Source organism: Ictalurus punctatus, chromosome 19, assembly GCF_001660625.3.
Source record: "Ictalurus punctatus breed USDA103 chromosome 19, Coco_2.0, whole genome shotgun sequence".
Lineage (NCBI taxonomy): Eukaryota > Metazoa > Chordata > Actinopteri > Siluriformes > Ictaluridae > Ictalurus > Ictalurus punctatus.
The window spans coordinates 16,688,770-16,706,207 of record NC_030434.2 but is presented as its reverse complement, the minus strand read 5'-3'; the positions used below and the strand labels follow the sequence as shown (position 1 = coordinate 16,706,207).

The 17,438-nt window shown below is 37.8% G+C and overlaps 1 protein-coding gene across 2 annotated transcripts in view; it reads left to right on the top strand.

Moving 5' to 3' along the window:
* The first annotated feature begins 6,175 nt into the window (after window positions 1-6,175).
* Window positions 6,176-17,438, top strand: part of tfec (transcription factor EC) — a 40,417-nt gene continuing 29,154 nt past the window's right edge. For both annotated transcript variants that reach the window (XM_017494604.3, XM_017494603.3), the window contains exons 1-2: window positions 6,176-6,301; window positions 15,170-15,357. In XM_017494604.3, coding sequence (XP_017350093.1) covers window positions 6,286-6,301; window positions 15,170-15,357 — 204 coding nt within the window. In that variant the 5' untranslated portion in view covers window positions 6,176-6,285. The remainder of the gene's footprint in view (window positions 6,302-15,169; window positions 15,358-17,438) is intronic.

Here is a 17,438-nt window from a genome sequence, read left to right as displayed (position 1 = left end):
ATGAGAAAACTAATTGAACCTCCAGCAAATTAATAAAAAAATATTTTAAAAATTTAGACAAATGTAATAAAGTTGATTAAGTAAATTAATTTGACCTAATCTAACTAAATTGTGTTCACCAAACTAAATGGATTTATTGAACTAAATTAAATAGTGTAGTTTAAAAAAAACAAAACAAAAAACCTTCAATTAAGTTAAGTAAGAGTAATGAATGATTTTTTTTTAATGAATTTGTGTGACATACACTTGTGGGGATTGTTCTAAGGAAGTTATTTCTTTAAACTCTGACTTTAAGGATTATATATAAATATATTACCAAAGTACAAACTCCTGATATGTGAAGATAAATAGAACATATAGTGAGACGTGAAAATCGTTTTGTGCAATTTCTGATACTAGAAAAACTACAACTTTATTAAAGTGGCCAACAGGGGGCGACAATACATCACATCATCCACACCAGAGAGCATCTCTTCCAGTTTTTGCCTTGTTTTCTCCTCCAGTATATTTGGATGTTCCATGCCAATACTTTAAAAAGTATATTTTTTACATATTTATTCATAGAACTAGAGTTCTACTTTTTCTAAATAACAATAATAATTATAATACCATAATTATTTGAAATTAATTTTAGATTATTTTTAGATGATTGTTTAAATGCAGGCTAGAACATGTATATGTAAGAAATACACTTTATGGCAAAAAGTATGTGGACACCTGACATTGTTATGTGATTGCTGAACATCTCATTCCAGATTTAGTCCCCCTCTTCTGTTATAATAAGTTCCACTCTTCTCCGAAGGCTTTTCACTAGGTTTTGGAGCGTGCCTGTGGGGATTTGAATATTCACCTATAAGAGCATTAGTGACCAGGCACTGATGTGGGTCAAGGAGGCCTGGGGAGCAGTTTGTCCCAAAGGTGTTCAGTGGGGTTGAAGTCAGGGCTCTCTGAAGGTCACTCGAGTTCTTCCACATCGACATTGGCAAACCATGCTCACTTTGTGCACAGGGTCATTGTCATACTGGAAACTGTTTGGGCCTCTTACTTCCAGTGTAGGGAAATCTTAATGCTGTAGCATACAAAAACATTCTAGACAAATCTGTGCTTCCAACTTTGTGGCAACAGTTTGGGGAAGAATCACATATAGATGTGATGGTCAGGTGTCCACATACATTTGGCCATTCATTTCTTGTTTGCCTACTAAATTCACGGCCCAATCAGTGAGGGCTTCTTTGTAATAAAATATAACTATCATATATAACTAAATATCAATGCCACCGCTTCTCATATCTGCCTTCCATACTGATACTCTGATATAATTACAATTACCAGCTCTGTTCCTAGTTTGTACTTTAATTCATTGTAAATGCCGCTAGAGGGAGACATTAACTGACTAAAAATTTTTATAAGATGACTCATTCATTCCTTCATCTCAAATAACCACTTTATCCTGGTCAGGGTAGTGGTGGTTCGAGAGCCTATCCCGAGAACCCTGGGCATTAGGGGGAATACACACTGGATGTGTACTGTTGTATATGTCAGTGGTTCTCATTCTCTGGTCCTGTTGTATTTTGTTTTCCCTGCTCTAACACATCTGATCTCACTGATATAAGTAGCTAATTAATATGCAATTAATTATGCCTCTCAGATAAACCACAGTAAAAATTAATAGCTGCATAGCATTTACCATCACCATTAGGAGTGAAAAAATATAGGAAATAATTACTTCATGACAAGTTGATAACTAAAGGCCACAATATTATGGGAATTGAAAAGACCTATTTCCTGTGTTCACTCACAATTTAACAATTTCCTGTACTTTTTAAAATACCTATGTGGAAAGTATAGATGGTAAATGGTCTACACTTATATAGCGCTTTTTTTTTTTTAACATTAGCAGTTCTACAAAGTGCTTTACACTGTTTCCCATTCATCCATTCACACACACACTCACACACCAATGGTAGCAAGGCACTTGCCATCAGAAGCAACTAGGTTCAGTGTCTTGTCCAAGGACACTTCGACATGTGGAATCATGTGGTCCAGGAATCGGACCGCCAACCCTACGATTAGTGGACAACCTGCTCTACCACCTGATCCACAGCCGCCCCAGATCATTGAAATTATATGAATGCAGCTGAAGGTGGTGCAGATGCAGACTTAACTTGACATTTTGGCAAAGTTAAACAAGTTTGGTGTGAAATGTTACATCACACCAAACACTAAATTTCAATAACCACATGATCCATGGCACATTTCTATCCATTCACACTGAACATGATGCAAGTGAAATCAAGATCACAGCAGCTTAGTATGAAAGAGTTTATTCATGTTGGACATAGTACTTTCTTGTTTCTATGTTATAACTTATAGCAAAATGAAACAGCTTGTAATATCACATGTTTTCCCTAAAACGGGAAATACGTCACAATACTGGAGACTTCACATTTCACAATTTCTTGGCCGGTAAATGTAATGACCTGTCATGTGGACTGCCACAGAAATGCACTATTGTATATCATGTCTGTTTTTTTTTTTTTCCAAAATCATAAAATTTACTGAGCTTGAATTTTTAGACAAACATGAGCGAACAACATCAGCAAACTTTTATCTAAACCTTCGAGTTTTGTATTTTAGTTACCCAATCTGTGGAGCATTAAACACTTGACTTTGATTTCAGAATGCTAGAAGATATGAGGACCAACAGTGGACAATACAGCAAGAAATTCTGCACTGTGAAGAAAAGCCTCCTGAGCCCTCTATACAAAAAGGAAGCATATCTTTTTCGTCAAAGTTAGACAAAACCTCTCAGACCATAATCTGTGCCATTCAATATTCTGAGAGAGAAGATTTTTTTCAAACAAGAGGGGGAAAAAAAAGTTATCTGAGTGATTTGTGCTCTCATACAATGGCTGTGGTTGAAGTTGCACCTCCTCTGATCTTCTCGCAGCTGGACTCCTGCCGTCCACCCTGTCTCCTCTGATCTTCTCACAGTCATCCGAGAAGCTTTTGCCAGCCTGCGAGCTGTCAAAGTATCCATGGAATCAAACGCCACCCCATGCTCTCTTATGATCAAAGACACACAGGTAAGAAGACACAGAGCCACATACAATTGCCATCTCAAAGAATGAGCCATTTCCCCCCCTTCCCTCACAACTACTCTGCCACGGTGCCAGGAAGTGGAACACTTCGATCAGAATAAAGAAAAGCGATCAGGTTTTGAAGATGTGACGGGAAGTTTGTCCTCTCAGAAACTTTTGGACAAAGAGAGAGCTGAGATAGAGGTGAAGGTGATGTTTAAACACTGGTGATACTTTTCAATTCTTCTGATTATTAGTGTATCACCATGAGACATTAACCACCATGTTTTTTTTTGGTGTCTGAGACCTGTTTTGACATTTAGTTTTGACATATAACATTCACATCTGTGGTAGTATTAAGTCTTGCTTACTGGAAATGTAATAAAATTCATGAAGATTTCAAAACTGATGAGTGGCGAAACATCTTCCTGAACTCATTACAAGTCCAGGTCACCTACTACTACTACAAGACATTTATCACAGCCTGGATGACCGGAACTCTTCAGACCTGAAACCTGTGACGGCCATATGATGGCCATGATACTGTACACTTCCTTCTATGGGCTGAACCAAAATCAATGGTGCAATCATTTGAGCTCTAATTTCTTCTCCTTCCTTCATCTTTCACATTCCGTAAAAATTACAAAAGACCTGAAAAATATTAATGCTTAGATGAGCAATGGGAAAACACCGATAATACCAGTGCACAGCAGGAGTTCAAATACCTCATGGAAAATAAAACAAGAAGAAAAAATCTAATGTTCGTTAGATTACTCACTGATCTAAACATATCAGAACAGCCCAAAGGAAGCTGTCACAAAGTCTGATTTGTGATGACTTTTTAAAGATGTCCGATGTCCTTCATACTCTGAATACGTTAATTTTACAATCATTTTTAAAAAAAAAAAAAAAAAAAAAAAAAGGTTTTATAGCTCTTTAAACTTTGATGACTCATACAAACACATGCTCAGCCTACACAAGTAAAAGGAAGCTCTGCTATGGTCTCTATCACAAGAACATGCAACACTGCCATTATATATAAGGAATAAAACAAGCCAAGGCATGTTATTAGGTTGTTTTTAGGAAAATAATAAATGACAGGTTGGTGTTATGCACCATGACGAGAACCGGAGTTACTGTTAGTAATGGAGGTAATCACAAAGTGTTTTATTCCACTTATACCACAGCATTTTGGCAACATTAACCATTTTTATTTATTAAAGTATGACACGTGGTACTTTTTATCTGTTCACGCCTTGTGTTGAGGAATGTTCACCAAACAAATTAATTCCTCTTGTCCCTTATATTATAAACATTTGTTTCTGCACCAGCCTCGTTATTTTCTCTCTCTTGAAGTTAATACAACAATAAAAATGACATGGAAAACACAAAACCTCCAACCTGAAGACGTTCCTATTTTGGAAAGCTTAAAGTTACAGTTTTACCGTTGAGTGTTACAAAGCTCTGGCACTGGTCACTCCTCCAAAAATACTAAACAAATATAAGAAAGAAAGTGAAATAAACTTCACTGTACCAACAACTGCTCACTTTTTATAATGCATTTTAGTCTCTGTGTAAATTATTATGAAATGATAACGTATTAGAGCAAGCACATTAATATAAACATGTGACTTTTCTTGCAGGTGGGACTACCTCTCCTTTCTGTCATCTGTTTTATCACTTTATCTTTCCTTTCATCTCCTCCCATTTTCTCTTCTTATCTCATTTCCTCTTCTCTTTATCTCTCCTCTATTTATCTCCCCTTTCCTCTCCTCTTATCTTCTCATGTTTTCCTACTCTATTTATCCCTCCTTTTGTGCTCTTTAACTCTCCTCATCTCTCCTTTCTTTTCCTCTCCCTTTCCATCAGTACATCTTCCCTCTCTTTATCTCCTCACTTTATCATTTTTCTTCTGCATTCTCCTGAACTTGCAGCTACACTTTCTTCTTGTATTCATCTCTTTTCATATCCCCCATCCTTTATCCCTCCTTTCCACTCCTCTCTTTATCTCTTCATTTTCCACTCTCCATTCATTATCTTGCAGCTTATCTCATCTTTTCCTCACCTTTCCTCTTCGGCACTCTCCTTAACTCTATCTTCTTAACACTCTCATTTCTTCTTATGTCTTTTTTATTTCTCTTGCCAACATCTCTCCTTTCCCCTCCTCTCGCCTTTTCTCTGTATTTTACTTTCCACTCTTTGTCTCTCCCATCTTTCCCCTCATATCATCTCCTCCCCTCTGCATTCCTCTCCTCTTGTTGTCTCTTTTCCTATCCTCTCTTCTTCCTCTCCTCTCTCATTAGAAGGCTTGAGCTATGATTGCTTCCTCAGCACAGGCTCTCCATGAGCAGATTGCAGAGTGAAGAGATTAATGAAGTGCTTTTGAATCTCTATTCGTGAGGGCCGCAGTGGAGATGAGCTTGATTTCTAGGGTGTCTGTTTGTTTCTCTCTCGATATCTGATTATCTGTTACAGCCAAGTGTCTATCAAGCCTTCTCTATATGTCTATGATAGCACAGCATCGTGAACAAACACATCCATTTGGCATTGAAAAAATGAAATGCTGCTCTTTTTCCGCTCACACTGGAGGAATGGATCATTATCGTCATTATGCAGATGAAGCTAAGCGCTCAGTAGCCCGCAGATCTCAATGTTTCAATCTAAAACTTGTGTCATGAAGAAATCTCCAGTGAGATCTGCTCTAGAATATGTGCTCTGACATATTCTCTTGTTGTTGTTTTCAATTGAAGGAGTCTATATTGAACACACACTTCTTAGTTCATTCCCTAAGTAATTGATATGTTTATGCTGTATTTCCATTAGATACCTATTTACATTAGAGAACTCTGCAACAGCAGCTGTTAAGTCAGATAAGAAATAAAAACCTAAAGAAATAAATGTTTATCTATCAATAACATTACATTAACAATTTCTTTGAGTTGTGGAAATATTTACTATATATTTAATCAAGGCATTTAATTTTGTTATGTAATACAAAAACAATGATAAGTCACTTTTTATGGTTTAAATTGGGATCGGCCCACGTAGGAGATGCTGGCTTGGAAACTTCCCTTTGCACTCAGTTCCATAGCCTGAAAAGAGGAAACAGATAAATCTTTATATCCGACTAAGTCTTAGTGGCTAATACTAAAAAATCTGGAAAGGCTAGTGTCTCGCTGAAAGGAGAAGACGCTATTGTTCAGACATGCTGTCACAGACAGGTAAGAACATTTTCATCACTCAAATCAGGCAGAGGAACGGTAGCATGATCTTCCGCTCAACCTTAGCAACACAAGGCTAACCAAAGCCAAATCCATCACCATTATTATGAGTTGATCATACAACACAGGTAAAGGAACTGGACAGTGCTGTGTGACTGCTCTGCAATCCAATGATTTCAGGACATTATAAAACTATGCGTCACTTAACCTTCATTTTTTAAGTTATTTGTATAGTTTGAATAATTTGATTCTCGAATGTAATGTAATATTAGGCACATAACCATGACATAACTGAAAATTATGTAATGACCATATCCAATGACCTTATCTATTGTCCTATTCATAACGCATTAAAATATTCAGCATGACCATTTAAATAACTAATTTCAGAAGGCTTAAAAACACCATGGTACCAAATTTAGTATCAATGAAGAATGAGAAAATAGTAATACATTTTAATATTAAATAAAATATGCCCTGCGATAGATTGGCACCCTGTCCAGGGTGTACCCCGCCTTGTGCCCGATGCTCCCTGGGATTGGTTGATAGGTTCCCCCGCGACCCTGAAAAAGGAGTAAGCGGTAGAAGATGGATGGATGGATGGATGGATGTCTGATATTACATAATAAACACAATAAAACATGATGTAATATCACTGTCAGCCTATTGTATAAAAACTTATTACCCAAGTGTCATACCCATTCAGTACTGCAATTATGTGAAAATGTGAGTGTATCAGCTATTTGTGAATGTTTTAATATAGATAATATTAAGATAGATAACACAATATAAAAGAATTTTTTAAATAATAATTTATGACAATACTTTATATTAAGGTTCCATTAACTGACATTATTATAGCTTCAGCTTTAATATCAACAAAGTAACTAATACGTGATTTAAAAAATGAACAAAACAAGCAACAGCTGCATTAAGCATTAATGTTCTTCCCATCACTGAATAAAATTAAAGCCAACATTTACAAGTTTATAATGAACTTATTTATTATTAAGAAATAAAGCTAAAAAGCAAGTTCTGATGTTTACACCAACTCTAGAGAACAGCATTGTGGGTTCAGTAAGTTATTAAGTTATCCATAGTTATTTCTATGGATGTATTTTAGTCATGGATTGATTCTAAAGTCAATGCAGGTTAATAATTAAGTATTATCTTACTTGGTTAATATTACTTTCTGTATATTAATACTGAATTACATGTTATCTAATGCAGTAAATAATGTAAGTTAAAGGAACCTCAATGTAAAATGTGATGTAAGATGTAAAATGATATAGTTATCAATCATGTGTGATAAAAAGCTATAATATAATATATAACATTAAACTGCACGGCACACACATATGATTATAATAAATGTAAATATTGACACCAGAAGATACATAATAAGAAAAATAAATACTACTACTAATAATACTCTGTATTGTTGAGTGAAACCTGGTATGGATTACAGCATATTTTATTATGCTATATTCTAATATTTAATGTGTCTACATGCATTTCTACTTCTGAGATTGTTTTTGTGTGTGTGTGGAACCACAGAATGACACAGCAAAGAAAAGTTTCCAATAAAGGATACTTCCTCTTTTAGGTGTCATCCGATATTTTGCTTAAAACCCATATGTTCAGGAAACAAAACCATCATGCTAATCATGGGATTTTGCATCTGTGGAGGGCTATTTGGACGGTGTGTGCTATTTTGCACTCGTTGCGTGTGAAGGTGTGCAAATATTGGAATTGTGTGGCATTTAGACTGGGTCTATAAATAAGTGTTACAATCACACGGTGGTCATGACATTGCAAAAAAAAAACAAAAAAAAAACCTCAATAACAACGACAACAGAAAAAAATCCCAACCCCAACCAGTCTGTTTATACAACATGAATATAAAATTATAGTGCTATAGTGATATACTGGACAGCAATGGGCATTTAGGATAAGAAGGATAACAAGTCACAGACTTCAAATAAACATATAATAAAAGCAGAAGTTACGACAAAGTGAGCAAATGTTTTCTTGGCACGCGAATCAAGTTGTAAGGGTGCTGTGTTTTGTTGGAAACCACAGGCATGTGAGGGACAGAGACTGACTGAAAACTTATGTTGTATATTTATGATAAGTTATAGCATTGTCTGTATGTCTCAATTCTGAAGGTCTCTAGTTTGTGTCACGATGCACCGGAACCAAATTGTTTTGTGTTAGTGGTATGTGTTGTTTTGAGCATTTCTATTCACCCTGCCTCTCTCTCTCTCTCTCTCTCTCTCTCTCTCTCTCTCTCTCTCTCTCTCTCTCTCTCGGTTTTTCTTCTTTGCCTCTGGTAAAATAGACATCGTTTAGTTCTTATATCACTCGGACTTACGTAATAGATGTTTTGATTTTATCTGTGACCTGTTCCATTTGACATTTATCATTCTTTACCAATATTTCTTGTGTATATATACTATGCTTTCTGTATCCTTAAACTAAGAAGCTTTCAGTGAATGATGATGTGACTTCTTCCTGAGCTCGGTCAAGAGGAATCAGCCAATGCAGGGTCCAAATTCTGGTTCTGTGACTGGTATCAGACAAAGAACTTAATTTATTGCTGTAAACAAATGAAAAAATTAGGGGGAATGATGGTAAGGAAATAAGTATGGAAGATATAAGGAGTGAGTGAACAATTTAAAGATGCTCTGTTGATGGAAAAGATGATGATCACTTTTGACTGTTTGAAGGTGACACTGAACATTTTATTAGATGCAGGAGACAGAAACCAGAATATGGGCTGAGCCCTACTTTATATGAACAACATGGAGCTGAGCTGCAGGAAATCATTTGATGAAACTGTAAATAATAGAAAAATACGGAGAATTTTTTTCATTTCGAATATGACATTTTTCTCTTTAGTCAAGGCAATTGTTAACTGCTGTGTTTGATTACTAAAAATGTATTCACATTGCTAGTCTAAAGGCTTTCCTGTATTATGTACCTTTGCCAGAAAAGAATTAGAAGGTATTTTAACATTGTAGTTATTGTAGTTAGGTAAATTAAGCCATTAGGACAGAAAAATTGTCTGAAATTTATTTTAATCACATTTACACAAAACAGTACTTTTTTCATATTGTTAGCATTGTTAACTCTCCCACTTCCCAAAGCTCCCAATTTTTACCATATAGTGGCCATATAGTGTATATAATATATAGTTATCCTATTAAAATTAAATTACTAAACTTATAATCATAGTTGGACAAATATATATTATATACACTATATGGCAAAAATTGGGAGCTTTAGAAAGTGGGAGAGTTAACAATTAGCAAGTTTGTGGAAACCTGACCATCACACCCATATGTGCTTTTTGAACATACCATTCCAGATTTAGTTCTTCTTTACTGTTATAATAACCTCCACTTTTCTGGGAAGGCTTTCCACTAGAGCTTGGAGTGTGGCTGTGAGGATTTGTGCTCATTCAGCCACATGAGTATTAGTGAGGTCAGGCTTGAGGATGCCTGGGGTGCAGTCAGTGTTTCAGTTCATCCCAAAGGTGATCTGTGCAGGCCATTCGAGTTCTCCCACTCCAACCTTGGCAAACCATGTATTTATGGACACCACTTTACAATGCTACAGCATACCAAAATATTCTAGACAATTATGTGCTTGCAACGTTGTGGCAACAGTTTGGGGAAGAACCACATATGGATATCACATCCATATGTGGTTCTTCCCCAAACTGTTGCCACAACGTTTAGGGGTCAACGTCAGGGGTCCACATACTTTTGGCCGTGTAGTGTATCACTTTGGTCTGATTCAGCAGAACTATGCAAAATGGAAAAGCATATAAAAAACATAATAAAAGCTTGGATTAATAGAAACTTCCTTCCCTTTGCACAATGACTGCTCTGGGAAGCCAACCTTATTTGCTGTTATTATTATTATTATTATTATTATTATTATTATTATTATTATTATTATTATTACTTGTAGTAGTCATATTGGAGGAGATAGAATGAGTTATATATGGACAGTGAGAAAATACTGTGTTACTGGTGTCTGAGGTGTAGTGTGCAGTACAGAAGGGCTGAGCGGAGAGCTGAAGCATGAGCTGTGTGCACTGGTGGAGAAATGTGCTTGCTGTAGTTTGTGTAGGAGGACGTGAGCCACAAGTTGCGTGTGTTACAGAAAACTGGAAAAAAATATCTGCATTTATTCAGACTTTGTTGGCTTTGTCATTGCACAATTTCCTCAAATCCTCCCTTTCCAACCGAAATGTCACACTCAAATACAAAACACTTCTCCTCAATGGTATAGCAGCCTACATTGCTGGCATCTTGCTCAACACGACTGAGTCACATCTTTTAGTGTTTGGTAATTAGATGACGAATTAAAACAGACATTACTCCCCTTATACATTCAGTTTGCATATACATGAGTTTCTGTGCTCTTGTTTTGTCACTCAGGGGATAGTAATCATTTAAAACCATTATAATCCAGACAATAGACCTCACAACAACATCTGAGAAGCAGAACACATTTAAAATAAGTGCTTTGAATTCAGTGACCTCTTGTGGTAGGATGAGGTACAGCACCTAAACTTCTACAAGGCCAACATTAAGTCAGAGAACATCCATCCTAGATAAGTTCACAAAGGGCATCTGCTGGAAATCTCAGCAATTGCACTCAGACTTCCTATTGCTTAATAACAGGGAGGGATGTGTGAATTGCCTCATTGACAGTAGTCGGCTCTGGTGTATGGTGCACTTGTGTGGAGTGCTATCCCAGTGACGTGCTGATGAAGGAGCTCTTCATGTGCTCCATTCCCGAATGATGGGTTAAGAGTGGCTCAGTGGACATGTCCCGCTCTCTAGGCCGGCTTGCCGCACACAGAGTTCAGCCACAAGTGAGGCTTGGTTCACTTCGTCCAATCAGTGGCAGCGACATGTTCAGCACAAGGTGAGGCGCCGCTCACCCTTGACCAATCAGAAATGACATTGAAAGTGTTGTCTGTTTGCTATTCGCCGCTCTCAGCAGCAGGCAAGTGGCCATGTCAGTCCTATTTTCTACCGATGAGACGGGCTCAAGAGGGGCACTGACCTGACACACACACACACACACACACACACACACACACACACACACACACACACACACACACACACACCAATCTCTATGCCTGTCTAAATAAGCCTGTCAACAATCCTAAGCTTTTTCAACACTGGTGCCAATGTGGTCATCACCAAAAATCAATACAAAACAAAACAACAACAACAACAACAAATCCCCCAGCCAGAGTCCCCCCATTGTAGCTTGGTCATTTTCAAAATTGTTTATACTGGAGTTTAGGCACATTTTAAGAAAAACATCTACCTACTGAGCTGTAAATGATTCTCTGAATTAACAGTAAACCTGCCTCAGCTGAATAAAATGCTCAGAGTGGGCTATACTGGTTCAGGAGATCAGCAATATATTTCAGAGCTAAACCATTAACAGGAAGCCAGTGCAGCTTGAATAAATCTGTGTTAATGTGCTCTGATTTTCTTTTCCTGGTAAGCAGGTGTATACAGGTGCTACATTCTGAAGCTTCGTTAAGGACAGCCAACAAGCTTTTAATCAGATGAGATTAAAAATTTTACACGTTACTTGCATGGGAATCAAATGATAAACCAGCATCTATGGTTACACCTGGGTCCTTATAAGTACAGGACCTCCATGTGTATTCCTTTGGCTCAGTGACTGAAGGGTCATACAAAAGCAGCCAGTGCAGCTCTGTTCAGAGCTCTGAGGGGCAAAAAGCAAAGAAGTACTGGTGAAAAGCGCAAATAAACGAGTGCTTTTATTTAAAAGGTCTACAACAAAGCGCTGTGAGTGCCTGATAGACAGGTGAGAGCTCGAGCGAGGCAGAAAGAATGAGTGAGAGGCCATAAGTCTGGGGTTTTTTGGCCTGGCGTGATGAGAGGAAAGAGCTAAGCTGAAAGGCCGGTGGGGAAGGACTGCGGCATCACACAGAGCTGTTCCTGACGAAAGCCTTTTAATGAGGCCCTTGGGGAAAGAAGAGCTTATCAGACTATAACTCATCCTGAGAGACCTCTCTCTCTCTCTCTCTCTCTCTCTCTCTCTCTCTCTCACACACACACACACACACACACACACACACACACACACACACACACACACACACACACACACACACTTACATACACACAGGCACAATCACACACATACACACACACGCACAAACACACACACACACACACACACACACACACACACACACACACACACACACACAGGCACAATCACACACATACACACACACGCACAAACACACACACACACACACACACACACACACACACAGAGCCAACCTATGTGCTACAGCCTTGTGATGAGTGTTCCACTTCTGGTACTCAAAGCATCCTGAGGCTACTGCTCAAGTCATTGTTTCCTTTATACAATCAATTACCTTTACTGCTTTACTGCTCACATTAAATCATTACTAGGCACAGATTTCCTCATTTTGCCCCCTGCTTGACTCTAAGATCACTATGTGATGGAATGTCCATAACAATGATCGGTATCCAAAAACTGTGACTAACCATAAAAAACATAGAAGAATATATTGTCAAGCAAATAAAAAACATTGTTTTCACACAGTGAAGGGAAAGGGATTTAGAAAAGGTTGCACTTACACAAACCTCTTGTTAAAATGAAGTCCAAATATAAGCTTTCACTGTTTCATCTCATTGTAAATAACTTAAAACATTTGACCTCTGCATCAGCCAACAAGTGCTGAATAAGAGAGAATAGGTGGCAGTGACAAAATCTGTTTAGTGTTGTTATCTTGTCGAGAGAGGCCTTGTTAGTTGATTACTCATACAAAATGCCTCCATTGTTTATGAGATATACAGAGCCTGTGGTTCATAAAAAAGCTTCCACAGAAATAGTAGCCAACACTGGCTCAAGTCAAGTATAGACAGGGACAATTGTCTCAAACAGCACTGGCTAAAGCAGACACTGTTCCTAGGAATGTAGAAGGACTCCTCCAAGCCATCATCAAATTTGACCAGAGTCTAGAATCAGCAATTATACAGCAGCAGCAATCAGCAACGCTGGTGACAGAGAGAAAAAAAAGAGGATTGAAAAGACAAAATTTTACAGTGATTGCACTGATAAAGCACAGTGAGGAGAGAACATGCGAAACTGCCAATTATCTCATGCATGAGGTAGTGTCCCTCATCTTTGGACAGCTCCTTGTCAGCCTATTAAGGAGCTCTCTCCTCTCTCTTTACTACTCTCTGATCTTTCTGTGAGCACTGGAGCCCAAGGTCTGGCTCCTCAGATTGGATGAAACTATCTCACTATCATACTGCTCTCATAATGGAGAGATATTATAATGATGAAGAAATAGCAGCTGGAGCTTAGAACTACAGAGCTCATATCAACAGAATTGCTTGTCTGTAACTGGTTATATGTCCATATATGAAAGGATGGCCACTACATGACCCCGATATGGCTTCTGTTGTTCAAACAAGTACTGTATAATTAGCAGGTCATAAAACAGTCAGTGAATTATGGCAAGACCACTGCATTACCTCACACATTCAGTTATCAGGACCTGTGGGATTTGGAGAGGGTGGGATGTTCTGGTTCACTGTGGTCTGGCTTTTCCACTAGAAGAGAGCTCTGGCACAATGTCTAATCTGCTAGGTTTTCTCTGTGTCTCCATTGTCCCTCTTATATTCATTAGCTCTTCCCCATTCTGGACAAGTGGTCTGGATCATACAAACGCTATAAAGAAATGTTTCGGTTAAGCCAATTATGAGGGAAGGCCACATAGCTGAATGGCATGGGCCCAGTCACGCAACTCTCACATAAAGAGGCCTTGAATGCCATCATACTCTAACATTTTCTGGCAAAGAAATACTGTATATCCTAACAAGATACTGCAGTCAACAGTTTTGAACTGAATAGCACAGAAAAAGCTCCAAGGCTAAGTAGCTAACTAGAGGTGTGCATGGCACTGTTTTTTAATCCATGCTTGCCCTCTCCTGCCCTCCAACTCTCGCAGAAAGTACGACCAATTTCACCTGCTCTCATAGACACTCTTAACCAATCCCACCTATTCTCGCAGACACTCTTAAACAATCCCACCTGCTCTCGCAGACACTCTTAACCAATTCCGCCTGCTCTCGCAGACACTCTTAACCAATCCCACCTGCTCTCGCAGACACTCTTAACCAATTCCGCCTGCTCTCGCAGACACTCTTAACCAATCCCGCCTGCTCTCACAGACACTCTTAACCAATCCCACCTACACTCACAGACACTCTTAACCAATCCCTCCTGCTTTCACAGACACTCTTAACCAATCCCACCTACACTCACAGACACTCTTAACCAATCCCACCTACTCTCACAGACACTCTTAACCAATTTTGCCTGCTCTCGCAGACACTCTTAACCAGTTAACTTCCCTGTCACTCTGAGCAGAAAGGCTGAAATGATTAAATGGGAGGTAACACGGAACAGGGAGTAAGCCTGGTGCTAAAATTATCCTCTGATTGAGTTTACATATCAAGTGATTGTGTGTGACAGTCTAAAAAGAGAGCTTATTTGAAGCATGCTGTCTCTGATTTACTTTGCCACAGACTGAAAGAAAAGCAAAATAAATACACATTTCTAATCAAATCCGAGATTTAAATGATAAATGGATACTTCTCCTCAACAGACAATTCACAGAAACTGTACAATTTAATTTACAGATATAAAACCCAGTTTAGTCATGTGCAAGTCACTCTTTTCCAAGTAGCACTAATTCCTGCATGAGTCTACATAGTAGCACGAAACATTTACGTTTTCTTTTTTCCATCTTTTCAGAGAACCAGACTTCCAGAATGTTCCAGGGCCACTCCAGTGTGCCTGTTTCTCTTGTGAGGAGTGGCGTAAATGAACAGTGGAATTCTGGCCAATGGTACTCATCCTATAGCTACCCCTCCACCTCCCAGAATGGCACCTACCACCCTACACAACCTCCATCCTGGAGCCAGCCCTACTCCAACTGGAAGGTACATTTAACTCCCGTCATGTTCCTGCTGTTAGACACATTCAGCCAAACACACAAAATCTAAATTAATTTGGCATCCGTTTACTTAAAACTAGTATTCAGAGATCTACATAACTCCTTTAAAAGCCTTCATGACAGGTGACATAAATCTTCATAACGATATAAAAGAGCTTATTCTAACAGGTGCTGCTTCCATCAATACGGATATCAATATTAACAGATTTTTGTTGAACTTTTTGGTTAATTTACGTTAAAATAAACATTAACTTGTAAAAACGTGTCATTGCAGTGTCCTGGCATCAGTATACATGCACATCCTATAAACAGTAACTTTAGGAGAAGTTTATAACTGTTATATCTTTTATTTCAGTGTCCTGACATTAGTATTCATAAAAATCTTATAAATAGTAAAATTATGAGACTAATAACACTGTTGTTAACTGTTTCATTACAGTGTCATGACAAATATTCATTAAAAAAATCGTAGAAATTGTAAACTTGCATATTTTTTTTAATAACTGAAATTTAATACAGGTATTTTTATACAGATCTCAAACAGGGTGCCCCATGATTGCCATTTCTTTGTAAACAGTCGTTTCTCCAAACTTTGGCTCCCAGTTTGTCAACAGTGTCATGTGTGATGTGTTTGCCATGTATCCTGTTACGACCTTGCAACAGGTTCCCGATCCAGCCATGAGAATGATTTCAATATAGTATTCTTTTGTCAAAGGTGTTCTTAAAGGCTATCTGAACAAATAATAATAATAAAATAAAATAAGCATGAACAATTTTGGAAGACATTTAGCTAAAAAGTGTTAATTTCCCTACGTATGGAGACTTTTGTGACACCCTTGTATATGAAGAAGCAGACTTTACTTAAGACCGTAATTAACATGCATAACACTCGCATGATTGTCACAGTTAAAAAAATTCACTCTATGACAATGCTAAAAAGCAGGTTTTTACGGACAATAGATGTTTCCAAGTGTCAAGTTAAGGAGACACTGCAGAGCTCACCACTATTCAGTTTTTTCCAGTTACAGGCGTGGCCTTACTGGGAAGCCATGTCACATTATCACTCTCATTTAACTCTGACATATAAGAATTACAGTCAGCTTCTGAGAAAGCACCATGTTCTAATACAATTAATATAAAATGAATGGAAAATGTTTTTGTCAGTTTATGACTAATGGAAAAAGAAGGTGCTTACATAGATGCAGCATTAAACACAGACATTAATTCTATGCATGGTTATGGTAATAAAGGTAAATAAAATGAGCAAAGAACAAAAATGATGAGTAAATAAGCAAATGAGTGCATAATGAGTGCATCAAGTGGGGGATATGCACTTGTCTAATATTGTTGCGTTTGCATACGACAGTGTGAAAGTGTGGTTGCGAGCGTGTGCGAAAGTGAATGTTTGAGTGAATAAAAGTGCCAAATAACAATTGTGCATGTAAGAGAGGGAAAGAGAGCATCTTTACTTTGGTGGAGCCATGGGTCTTTGCAAGCATGATTGGCAGATTTCAGTTTAAAAACATTTTTAAAAAGTATTATACTTCCTCTAGCTACTTCCTCTCTGGGAAATCCATTTTATACTCTTGCAGTTCTCATTTAACTTTTCCATATCGATAATTAAAAAAAAATTATATACATTTTACCCTAAATAATCAAATAACAGTAGATTCATGTAACATATACAAGGACAAATAAACAACGCGACATACGAGCTGGAATTCTCTCTTCATATTTATAGCTAGATTGTTAAGAAACAAGTACTTTGTTATATAACTTCACATTCTCATAAATATTTATTGGCAGGTTATGTATGAGTGTATATTTGTGACCTTTCACATAGGCACAAGTGAGAGAATGTGAAAGCTGAACCTTTTCTCTTGCCTGTTACTCTGGTATTTAAGCCCATAATGTGATTACAGATGAATGCAGATATTCGCAAACTGATGCAGAAACCACCCAAATGGCTCTTTGTGTTGTAGGAGACATTTTTCAGGAATTCTTACCCAGAGGATTTTGTGGCAGCATTGTTTCAGCTATAAGTCCCTGCTAAGCACTGACAGATCG